The sequence below is a fragment of the Pristis pectinata genome, chromosome 31, assembly GCF_009764475.1.
Source record: "Pristis pectinata isolate sPriPec2 chromosome 31, sPriPec2.1.pri, whole genome shotgun sequence".
NCBI lineage: Eukaryota > Metazoa > Chordata > Chondrichthyes > Rhinopristiformes > Pristidae > Pristis > Pristis pectinata.
The window spans coordinates 8,730,098-8,743,324 of NC_067435.1; the positions used below are offsets into that span (position 1 = coordinate 8,730,098).

The 13,227-nt window shown below is 43.0% G+C and overlaps 1 protein-coding gene across 2 annotated transcripts in view; it reads right to left on the bottom strand.

The window, feature by feature from the left end:
• LOC127584941 (nuclear receptor subfamily 5 group A member 2-like) overlaps window positions 1-13,227 on the bottom strand; it is a 62,138-nt gene that overhangs the window by 31,899 nt on the left and 17,012 nt on the right. For both annotated transcript variants that reach the window (XM_052041976.1, XM_052041975.1), the window contains exon 2: window positions 6,263-6,378. In XM_052041976.1, the coding sequence (XP_051897936.1) occupies window positions 6,263-6,378 (116 nt within the window). The remainder of the gene's footprint in view (window positions 1-6,262; window positions 6,379-13,227) is intronic.

The following is a 13,227-nucleotide window of genomic DNA, read 5'->3' on the forward strand; positions in this document are numbered from 1 at the left end:
GGAGGAAACCGGAGCACCCGGAGGAAGCCCACGCAGACACGGGAGAACGTCCAAACTCCTTACAGACAGCGACGGGAATCAAACCCCGATCGCTGGCGCTGTAATAGCGTCACGTTAACCGCTACGTTACCGTGCCACCCATATATCGTGCCGCCCGTATGGTAGCTGTTGAATTTAGATACAATCAATAATCTGGTTTTTCAAAAAAAAAGTCACTAGTAATTGTTGTAAAAACCCCATTCAGTTCTCTAAATCCAGTTGAGGGGATATCTGATATCCTTGCCTGGTCTGGGCTATATGTGACTCCAGACCTATCAACATAATTGACTCTGAAATAGGCCATCTCAGTTCAAGGATAATTAGGGATGTGTGACAACTACTGGCAATGATGCCCCACATCTTGAAAAAACTATCAATAAAAGAAAAATTAAAACCCTGGCAGAACTTATTCCCTTTCCCCATGTTGTGGAAATTGTTAATGTAAACATCATACAGCAACACCCTACCTTTGATAGGATCCTACCCCTCTAGATGAAGCCCCGTTTACTGTGGATACAAGTCCTCAGGGGTAAATCCCAGGATCCGACATCTGGGGACATGTGCTCCATGAACCACCGACAAAAAAACTCCTAGCTGTGTCTAAGTGGCTACCAGTTTCACCTTTGGGTTTGAGCCCCTGAAGAATCTTCTTTGTCCCTTGAGATTGGGATGTCTTGCTTTCACTCTGATTTTGTAGCTTCTGAGATGACTGATGAGGCTAGTGTAGGAACCACAGATTATTTGATAGAAGGGGCAGGAGGTGACTGTCAGGGTATTTTGTCAGGCAGTGCATTCCTGACACAGGGCTTTGGTGTCTCCAGATGCATGGACTCCAGGTCCTCAACACCATCTGAATGCTTCTTCTCCACTTTGAGCAGTCATGAACCAGGGACTTCAAAGCAGTGGAAATGTTGTATATATTCAGGGAGACTTTGAGCACACCCTTGAACCTTTTCCTCTCTCCACCTTACAGAACTCGGAATAAAGTTTCAGTAGTTTAGTGTTGCACATGCAAACTCCAAAAGTATACTGAAGGGATGATGTAGTATTGTCTTTCAGCTGAGGATGTAAATGACCATAGAGTCAGAGTCATTCAGCATAGAAACAGGCCCTTTAGCTCGACTCATCCATGCCGACTGTGTTGCCCAGCGAGCTAGTCCCATGTGCTTGCATTTGGTCCATAGCCCTCTAAACCTCTCCTATCCATGTATTTATCTGGATGGCTTTTATATACGGCTAATGTGCCCGCCTCAACCACTATTTCTGGCAACTCATTCGAAATACGCACCACTCTTTGTGTGAAGAAGCTGCCCCTGATGTCCCTTTTAAATTTCTCGCCTCTGATCTATGCCCTCTTGTTTTTAGCATCCCCTCCCTGGGAAAAAAGCCTATGTGCTTTCACCCTGTTTATGGTCCTCATGATCAGATCACCCCTCACTCTCCTACATTCCAGGGAATAAATTCCAAGTCTGTGCAACCCCTCCTTGTAACTCAGGACCCCAAGTCCGGGCAATATCCTGGTAAATCTTTTATGCACTCTTTCTAGTTTAAGGACATCTTTCCTATAACAGGGTGACCAAAACTCTACACAATACTCCAAGTGCGACCTCACCAATGTCTTATATAACTGCAACATAACTTCCCAGCTCCTGTACTCAGTGCCCTGACTGATGAAGGTTAGTGTGCCAAACGCCTTCTTCACCACCTTGTCGGCCTGTGATGCTGCCTTCAGGGAACTATGCACTTGCACTCCTAGGTCCCTCTGTTTCATAACACTCCCCAGGGCTCTACTATTCACTGTATGTCCTACCCTGGTTTGATCTCCCAAAATGCAATACCTCACATTTATCTGGATTGAAGGCCATTTGCCAATCCTCAGTCCAAATACCTAGCTGATCAAAATCCCCCCGTAATTTTTCATAACCTTCTGCACTATCTGCAACACCACCTTATTTTAGTATCATCCGCAAACTTATTAACCATGCCTTGTACATTCACATTCAAATCATTTATATAAATCACAAACAACAAAGGTCCCAGCACTGTGGCACACCACTAGACACAGGCCTCCAGTCTGAGAAACAACCCTTGACCATCACCCTCTGCTTCCTACCACTGAATCAATTAGGAATCCAATCCGCTATCTCCCCCTGGATCCCTTGCAATCCAGCCTTCCAGGCTAGCCTGCCATGAGGAACCACAAAGGCCTTGCTAAAGTCCATATAGACAACATCTACTACCCTAACCTCATCTACCCTCTTGGTTACCTCCTTGAAGAACTTCAAGAGATTTGTCAGACATGACTTCCAGTGCACAAAGCTGTGCTTGACTGTCCTGAGTCAGACCATCTCTCCAAATGTTGACCATTAGGACGACATAAAAGATCCCAAAACAGGGTCTCAAAAGAGGAACAAGGGAGATCTTCCTCGTGTCCTGACTAACATTTATCCCTCAGTCGAGAGCAGTAAAACAGAATACCTCACTGTGGCTGATGAGACCTGGACACCTTTGCTTAAGAGGAAACCAAACACAGTCAGTTAGCACAGGAGTGATGCGTGGCTCTGATACAGCAGGGATTGTGATCTGCAACATGCTATTGTCTTGCCTGGGGTATTATAAAACAAGATACTGCAACACATGTTCAAATCTTAAATTAGATATTAAACCAAGTACTTTTTCACCTGATTGGGTATGTATTAAAAAATCTGACTGCTCAATTTGAAGACCATAATTTCCCCTGGCATTTTGCTTAATATTCTTCCTTCTAACTATATATTCAAACCAGTCTCCCTCCATGGACTCTGTCTACAATTCTCACTGCGTTGGTAAAGTAGCCAACATAATCAAAGACACCACCCACCCCGGGCATTCTCTCTTCTCTCCCCTCCCATCGGGCAGAAGATATAAAAGCCTGAAAGCACAGACCACCAGGCTCAAGGACAGCTTCTATCCCACTGTTATACAACTATTGAATTTACCTCCTGTACAATAAGATGGACTCTTGACCTCACAATCTACCTCATCATGACATTGCACTTTCTCTGTAATACTACATTCTGCATTCTGCTATTGCTTTTCCCTTGTAATATCTCAATGTACTGATGTAATGAAATGATCTGTATGGATGGCATGCAAAACGAAGTCCCTCGGTAGATGTGACAATAATAAACCAATTTACCAGTATTCTTTCTCCAGCGATAGTTGATATTTGTCTCAGTATATGTCCTTGAGAACAGTCCCTGGAGCCCAGAGGTAGTGGAGTAGCAGGTGGTTGCTGCCTCAATAGCTCCAGCGAGCGGGATTCAGTCCTAACCTCCAGTGTTGTCTGTGTGGAGCTTACACATTCTTCCTGTGACTACATGGGTTTCCTCTGGGTAATCCAATTTCCACATGCCAGGTGTAAATTTCCCCTAGTGTGTAGGTGGATAGTGAAGGGCATTTGAGAGAGAGCGTACATGTTACGGGAAATAAGTGAGGGGAATGGGATTGATGGGATTGCTCTGAGATCCAGCATAGATTTGATGGATTGAATGGTCTCCTTTGTGTTGTAGGAAAATATGAGAAAGACCACCAGTGAACTAGACAGGATTTCACAACCATCTTGTGGTCTTATGGTCACCATTACTGAGATTCTTTTATTTTTATATTTATTTATATATTCCAGATTTAGATAACTAACTGAATTTAGATAAGATAAGATTTCTTTATTAGTCACATGTACATCGAAACACACAGTGAAATGCTTTTTTTGCATAGAGTGTTCTGGGGGCAGCCCGCAAGTGTCACCATGCTTCAAGCGCCAACATAGCATGCCCAGAACTTCCTAACCTGTACGTCTTTGGAATGTGGGAGGAAACTGGAGCACCCGGAAGAAACCCACACAGACACGGGGACAACGTACAAACTCCTTACAGACAGTGGCCGGAATTGAACTCAGGTCGCTGGCGCTGTAAAGCGATACACTAACCGCTACACTACCGTGCCTGACCATTTCCCTTCAACTGTGATGAGATTTGAAACTGGATTTATGGATCGTTTGTGGAGGCTTCTGTATTTTTTGAGGCAGTGCACTCCTTACAAAACTTTTGTTGCTATTTTACTAAAACTGTAACTAAAGTCCAGGGCTATTGTTTCAGTGGATAACAATAGGGTATTACATCACAAGATCATTGAAGAGGAGGATGTTCAATCCACTTTAGTCTATCCATCCTGAAAGGTCTCCATGTTTCACCCATGGTTTATTACTCCATGAGTTGGATGAAGAAATTGATTTTGAGACCTTTTTCCCCACAAAATCAGTTTTCCATATGGGAGATGACTGCAGCATGTTCTAGAAACCTCCAGCAACATTTAGCAAATCTGTCAATTACTGCACAAAATGAAACAGTTGCAATAGACATATAATATATACATTAAATTAGTACAAGACAACTTGTTTGTTACCAGTCACAAGAACATTGCGATCTAGAAAGAGAAAAAAATTCTTGAGGCTTGTTGCAAACTCAGAGGTCTGAGGATTTACTATAAATAACTGAATAAACAGTAAACTTTGTGACTGCTATCAACTTTCACAAGGACGCTGTCGTACCATCATTTCCTTACTGAAAATTTCAATATGGACCCATTCTAAAGCAATAATTGTCTTTATAGCCTCTTGTATGTCAAGATGTCATTCTCTGCTTTCTCGAAAGTCAAAACATCCCTCCTAAATGCTCACTTTTCAGGCGGTACTGAACAATTTGACTTTGAAAGGCACTACGTCCAATCCAGTAATTCATTCAAGCAATGTGGGCTTTGACAGCAAGACCAGCATTTAATATGCTTTACTGAGTTGTTCTTGAACTGAGTCACATTTAGACCATTTCAAATGTCACAAGGTCAAGGAGAACAAATTTCACATGACACAAGTCAATGATACTAAACCTGATTCTGATTCTAACACAAGAATGCTTGAAAATAGCAGCAGGAATTTGTCACCAGCCCCTCAAGCCTCCCCATTATTCAATACGATCATATCCAACTTATGCTTAGCTCAACACCTCTTCAGTTCCCCTTGCCCTGAATTCTTCGATCCTTGAAATATTTCTCTCTCTCTCTTAAATACATCTATTGATCTAGCCACCACCGTCCTCTCTACCCTCTGAGTTAAGAAATTTGTTACGCACCTCAGTTTTAAATGACAGGCCCCTAAGGTTGCTACTATGTTCCCTCATCTGAGACTCTCCCATGAGTGAAGACTAAGTCAGTAGAGAGTCAAACCATATAGCAGTGGTCTGGAGCCAATACAGACCGATCTGGGTAAGGATGACAGATTTTCTCTTCATAAGTGCATGAGCAAACCAGAGGGGTTTTTACTGAACCTGTTAGTTCTATGGTCACCAATACTGATTATAAAATTATTTAGTGGAATTTTTATTATCCAGCAGCTATGGTGGGATTCCTCTGGGGACCATTTTCCCTTCTTTTCAAGTATCTCCTTCAAAGAACATTTTATCCTCACCAAGAACTGACACTCCGACCAACCTTGGATAATAACTAGAGACAGATTGTTTAGCTGACATGTATAATACTTAGATGAAGGATGATGGCATTATTTGGGATGTGAGTGTGAGAAGAGTATTGAGGGGTGCTTTTAGCTTTAATCCACCCTTGTCAAGTGCTGACATTCCAACAAGTCATTGGATGAGAGGCTCTCTGGGAGACTGAGAGGTGATCTTATAGAGGTGCATAAAATCATGAAGGGCATAGATAGGGTGAATGCACTCAATCTTTTTCCCAGGGTTGGGGGATCAAGAACTGGAGGGCATAGATTTAAAGTGAGAGGGAAAAGATTTATTAGGGGCCTGAGAGACAACATTTTTTTATACAAAGGGTGGTATGTATGTGGAATGAGCTGCCAGAGGAAGTGGTTGAGGCAGGTACAATAACAACTTTTAAAAGACAGTTGGACAGGTACATGGATAGGAAAAATTTAGAAGGTTATGGGCTATATGCTGGCAAATGGGATGAGCTTGGATGGGCATCTTGGTAGGCATAGACCAGTCGGGCCGAAGGGCCTGTTTCCGTGCTGACTCTATAAATCTATGACTATAAGCTAAACAGCAATGATATCAGCCAAAGACCATTGGAGGCCGTCAACTGGGAGGGAAAGGGTAGCAGGGGTGTTGAAGGCTGGTTTCACCTTTAATCAAAGCCTCAAGAATTGGCTGACAACAATTCATACCTTACAGCTTTCACACGTTAAGAGTCCATAGTGGTATCCTGAGACTTTGTCTCCACAAATCGGACACAACTCCTCACACACTGGTTCAACGGGGTACTCCATTTTAACCTGGGAATCTATGATTCAAAGAAACAGAATGTCATTGATTTCTGCATTCGAAATTGTAGTCTCTTCCCTTCTCTATCCCTTAATCCCATAAAACGCAGGCCCTGTCAAGGCAAAGTGTTTGGACAGAATCATTACTGATTGATTTTGTAACAAGAAAATGAAAAAGCAAGAATAAAATTTACATTTTTATATTGCCGTTCATCTGCTTTCAGAATGTTTCAGATCATTTTACAGATAGTGAGGTGTCTCTTTGAAGCAGTCTCCATGGAATATAGAAAAAACTACTGCCCAATTTCCATACTGCAAACTCTCACAAACAGTAATGGGATAATGATCTGGTAATCTGATGAGGAACTACTGCCAGAGTTAAACCCCCACTCTTCTTCAGAACAATATTGTTCTCCATCCACCTAAGAGAGCAAATGGGGCCTCAAAGTATTGCTTCCATCTTCACTGTTACAGCACTTCCTTAGTACTGTAGTGCAGTGTCAGCCTAGAGTTTCTGTGCTCCAGTCTCTGGAGTGGGAATGAACTCACAGCCTTCTGACTCAGAGGGAAGAATGTTACCCACTGGGAAACAACATAAAGCAGTAAGTAGATTTAACAGCAATTCAACTTCTACTTGAAATCAAGAACTAGCTTTAATCTTTGGTCCCTAGTTTGGACCTTACCTCTCTTATTATGCTGCAGATCCTTAGATATCTACAGTACTGTAACGATGTGGACAGTTAGTATGAGCAAGGACCATGATCTCTGACTATCAAAGTTAGACTGTCAATTTCGCAATGGTGCATCAATGCAGTGTCTCTTGAACTGAACTTGCAATCCAAGAAAAGTGAAAAACCGATGCAATGCAATTGGAAAATGAATTAAACAACTGCTATATTTTGTGGAAAAGTCTCACACTTGCACAGTGCTGGTGACCAGCCCATTAAGATTTAAGAAAAGGAAGAGCTAAGGCGATTGAATTAGAGTGTGAAGAGGAGGGAGTTCAGAGTGCCCATCGTTTTAGGAGTGAGTTTAGTCAGTCAAACCAGGTCAGAATAAAAGAATTGCTGCTACAGGATTTTTTTTCTGTGTTGTGGCCACACCTCAACATCAGAGTGATGGGGTACAAAATTCAGTTCTGCAATGCCCACCTATTTGAGGGTAGTAAACTGTTATTTTAGTTCCAAAATGCAGTCCAGGGTAAGTGTCACACATATCAATGCGTGGATAACTACTTCCCACCAGGATGATATGGAGTGGTAGATGATAGCAAAAAGACAGAGATACTCAGCAGGTCAGGCAGTATCAGCGGAGAGAGAAACAGAGATAGTGTTTCACGTCAATGATCTCGAGGTCAATGAGTTCTGATGAAAGTTCATCATTCTGAAGTGTTATCTGTTTCCCTGTCCACAGATATTGCCTGACCGGTTCAGAACCTCCAGCATGTTCCGCTTTTTATTTCATATTTCCATCACCTGTGGTTCTTTGCTTTTTGCAGCAAGTGATGATGTTAGTCAGTGTAGAACATCAACACTTGCTATTAATCAAGCTCAGTTGTGGAACAGCAGCATGGATACTGAACTCAGTCCCTGTCCTTTCAGCTGTTTTCAGGAGATCAGCAATTAGCTGTAAGCTGCCTTCTACTGGCCATTGCTATCTTTGACTAGTATTCTTTGAAGTTGCCAAGAGAGATGCAGCACAGCAAAGGACAGCCTCGTCTTCAAGGCCTCTCCCAGACATTGACCTACTCATCCACATTCCTGGAAGTCTAGGGGAAAGGGGAAGGAACGAAGCACATTTAGCAGAAGGCTGGATACATTCAGATGCTTAAATTCTCCTGTGGAGAACATTAATGCCTCAGTTATGGATGTCCTCAGTGAAATCCCCTATCTATTGCAGCTAAAATGCACTTCTCCTTTTGTGATGTAGAGCAGGCTTTACCTACCACAGGTTAACAGTTGAAATCTCTCTTTGGCCCTCAAGTTGAGCTGTGTAACCTGTTGGCATTGCTGGTCACATAATATAATGGTGTTGATGGATTGGATTGTCTAACTTGTGTGTCAGCTCAGAAGGAAGCTACGTCATCGTTGAACTGCCAACCTCTGACCTCACATCTGCAGGCAAATCAGATCCCTTGCCTAGCTACTGAGTCTTCCAGCCTGAACTTCAATGGGTGGCTACCCCTTTCTGTGATCCAGGTCTTCCCAAGATTTCTCTGTGTAGATAGATTGCAGGGTGACAAGGAGCCTCTGGATGGTGATTGATTGAGAACTGGGGAAAGTAAAGGGTCTCTGGTTCAGTCTGGGTGGGAGATGTAGATGTCGGGTGGATGCCTGGAAAAATGGTGTCTGGAATGGCAACGAGTTTTGTGTTGTGGTCTTGGGATGGAGGAAGTAGGTGGAGTCTGCTGGGGGAAGGAATATTGTGGTGAGCTTTGGTAACAGTTGGATGGAGGGATATTTAAATAGGGGATAAAGCAAGCTGTAGGAATATTATTTTATGATTGATGTGGAGAACCTTGGTGACTCTTGTCAGCTTGGTCAATTGGGAGTGGAGTTCCAGATGTAGAACCTCCCTTTGCAAAACCAACACAGCCAAAAAAAAAATCATCTCCAAGGGCTTCCTTGTCAATCACCCGAGAGGACCCAACATTACACATTATCATGGTGGCCTCCTCCTTGTGTTCAATGCATGGCGAGGACTTCGCCAGAGGCTCTCCCCCTGCTTAAATCAGTCAGAAATCCAGCAGATCCTTTGGCGGACAATGAATAGTGCATGTTTCAGCTGCACTAAAGATGGACATGATGCACAGTTCAATTTATGTCCAATTCCTCAGCAAGTGAAGCAGTCCATGCTAAACCTGGACAACATTCAGGCATGGTCTGATAAGTGCCAAGTAACATTCATACCACAATAGTGCCAGGTAATTTTAATCTCCAACCACAGAATCTAACTGCCTATCATTGACATTCAATACCACCCCTCTCATCAGCATCCTGGAGGGTTACTACTGGCTAGATACTCAAGTGGACCAGCCATACTGTAGCTCTGTCAGAGGCTGGGTATCCTGAGGCAAGTAACGCCCCTCCTGACTCCACACAGTCTTTCCACTATCTCTAAAGCTCATACCAGGAGTCTGACGGAATATTGTCCACTTGCCTGGATGAGGGCAGCTCCAACAACACAAGAAGCTCAACACCATTTAGGACAAAAAAGCCAACTTGACTGGCATCCCACCTACCAGGCCAAACATAATTCCCTCCACAACTGGAGGACACTGGCTGCAGTGTGTATACCACCAAGAAATTACACTGCTGTTACTCGCCTACTCTGCTCTGACAGCACCCCCCAAATCTGCAACATCTCCCATCAAGAACGCCAAGGGCAACAAGTGCATGGGCACACCACCCCTTGCGTGTTCCCCTCGAAGTTGAACGGCATTCTGATTTGGAAATATATTTATCATCGTTAAGTCGAATGACTAGAACTCCCCCCCGCACCCTCCCCCCAGCAGCAATGTGGGGGGACTATAACAATCCTTGTTGAGTACAGCTCACTACACCATCCCACAACCACCACAGAATAGGACCTATTAAATACAGGATGCACCACAGCAATTTACCAAGACTCCTTAGACAGCACTTTCAAAACCCACGACCTCTACCAGCTAGAAGGACAAAGGCAGTAAAAGCACTGGGAACACCACCACCTTGAAGTTGCCTCCAAACCAAACACCATCCCAACTTGGAAGTGTATTGTCATTCCTTCACCATCACTAGATTAAAATCCTGGAACTCACCCCCTCTTAGCAACATTGTAGGTATAGCCACACCTCAAGGAGTGCAGCAGTTCAAGAAGGCAGCTCATCACCACCTTCTCAAGGACAACTAGGGATGGGCAATTAAATGCTGGGTCACATCAGGCCTTTATCCCTCTACTCTTTTCCTAACCAAGTATCTGCCCATGTGCCTTTTAACTATTGTAATTGTATCTCTCTCTACCAGCTCCTCTGGCAGCTTGTTCCATATAATCACCACCCTCTGTGTGAAAAACTTGCCCCTCAGATCTCCTTTAAATTTTTCCCCACTCACCTTAAACTCCCCTACCCAAGGAAAAAGACTCTGACCATCTACCACATCTATGTCCCACATGATTTTATAAACCTTTATAAGGTCATTTCTCAGCCTCCTGATGTCCCAGTAAGAACAAACCCAGCCTGTCTAACCTCTCCTTATAATTAAAGCCCTCCATTCCAGGCATTATCCTTGTGATTCTTTTCTGCAGTCTTTCTGATGCTACCACATCCTTCCTGTAGTGTGACAACCAGAACTGTACACAATACTTACCAACGTTTTGTACAGCGGCAACATCATGTCCCAAGTTCTTATACTCAGTACCTTGGCCTATGAAGACAAGCATGCTGAATGCCTTCTTCACTGCCCTATCCACCTGCGTCGCCATTTTCAGGGAGCTATGAACTTGGATCCTAAGGTCCCTCTGTACATCAACCATTTGCCATTTACTCTATACCTCCTGTTAGTATTTGACATTCCAAAGTGCATTATCTTACACTAGCCTGGATTAAATTCCATCTGTCACTGCTCCACTTTCCAACTGATCTATGTCCCTCTGTATCTTCTTCACTATCTGCTACTCCATCAACTCTTGTGTTGTCAGCAAACTCACTAATCGGACTGCCGACATTCTCATCCAAGTCATTGATAAGCAACAATGGTCCCAGGACTGTTCCCTGCAGTACACCACTAGTTACAGACTTCTCGTCAGAAAGACACCACTCAACCGCTACCCTGTCTCCAATCACCAAGCCAATCTTGGCTCCAGTTTGCCAACACACCTCAGATCTTGTGTGCCCAAACCTTCTGGACCAGAATACTATGCAGGATTTTGTCAAAAGCCTTGCCAAAATCCATAGAAACCATATCTAACATGCTGCTTTCATCAATTTTCTTTGTTACCTATCTGAAGAGCTCCCTTCCAAAGGATTGTTGGGGTTTGGGTGTAAGTTTACATACATCAGAACTTTGGTTTATGTAAAGTTCTAAACTGGAAGAGACAGGTTGTCTTATGATGGTCAAGCATGCATCTGCTGGAGTGTAAAAGAGTGAAAGGAGGCTTGACTAGAAAATATAAAGATTCTGACAGGTCTTGACAAGATGGATGTGAAAAGAGTGTTTCCTCTTGTGGGAGAACCTAGAACAAGAGGTCATTGTTTTAAAAATAAGTGGTATTAAGGTACAAAACAGCCATGATGAAATTAAATAGCATAATGTCTCAAAGGGCTGAATGGCCTGCTCTTTGTCCCAAGTCTTACAGCACCCTGGTGAGACAGTACCTGAATATTGTGTACAGGTCTGGTCTCCCTACACAAGGATACACACAATAGAGGCAGTGCGACAGATGTTTATCAGTTTGATTTCCAGAATGAAGAATGCTGATGGTGGGTATAGTCCTCTTGAGGAGAGATTAAGCAGAGTGGGCTTGTACTAAGTTTAGGGGAACGAAAGGAGATCTCACTGAACACAAGAATACTAGAAACAGAAGCAGCAGCATGTCCCTTGTTCCTGCTCTGTCATTAAATAAGATCATGATTGATCACTTACGTCAGGCCACTCTCCTTGACTTCCTCAACATTAAAAAAATCTATTGACCTCTGTCATGGACATACTCTGTGACTGAGCATCCATAGTCCCCTTTGTTGAAGGTTTATCACTCTCCAAGTGAAGAAATTTCTTCTCCCCACTGTCCTGAATGGCTAACCTTTTATTTAGAGACCGTGGACACGAGTTCAAGGTGTACCACTGGGAGAAACAACAACTTCACAGCTACCCTGTAAAGCCCCATAAACTTTGTAGTTTGAAATCACCTCTCCTTCTAAACTAAGACTAGTCATCTTAAATCTCTCATAGAACAAATCTGCTGTTCTTGGAATCACTCTGGTGAACCTTTGCTATACTCCTTCTATCACAGGTATGTCCACCAATAGATAGGGAGACCAGACCTGTAGATAAGATTCCTGTTGTGATTTCATGAGAAATTCTCCATAATTGGAGATAGAGGTTTCTACCCTTGTACTCAAATCTCTTGCAAATGCTATTCGTCTTCCTAATTGCTTGTTGTCCCTGCACGTTAACCTTCAGTAACTAATGCACAAGGATACTCAGGGCTCTCTGAACATTCAATTACTTACCACTTAATTAAAAAAACCTCTATCTTTATCTTTTTGTTTAACTAAAGTGGATGACCTCATATTTTTCCACATTATTTTCCATCTGCCACTTCCTTACCCATTCGAGTAACCAATCAATATCCTTCTGAAGCCTCTCTGCATCCTCTCCAGGGCCCACATTGCCAGCAAGCTTTGTGTCATCACCAAATTTGGATATATTACACTTGATTCCCTCATTCAAATCATTGTTCTGGATTGTAAACAGCTGGAGCCTCTGCACTGATCCCTGTGGCACTCTGCTGGCCAACACTAAACCTATTTATTCCTACTCTCTCTTTTTTTAAATTAAATTTTTAATACTCTGTGCTCTAATTTAAAAAAAATAATCTCCTGTGCCACCTTACTGATGGTGTTTGGAAAATCCAGAACATACAAAGGCATACATGTAAATCCTTACAGGGCTTGACATGACAGGATTTCCCCTGGCCAGGGTATCTAGAACCAAGAGTCACAGCCTTAAAAATAGGGTCAGCCATTGAAGTCTGAGATGAGAAGTACTTTCTTCACCAGAATTTCCATGCACATGTTGGACTTTTCTACTCAAGAGGTTCAGACGCTGAATATGTTCAAGACAGAGGCTGATAGATTTTTGAATATGAATTGAATCGAGGGGTATTGGTTA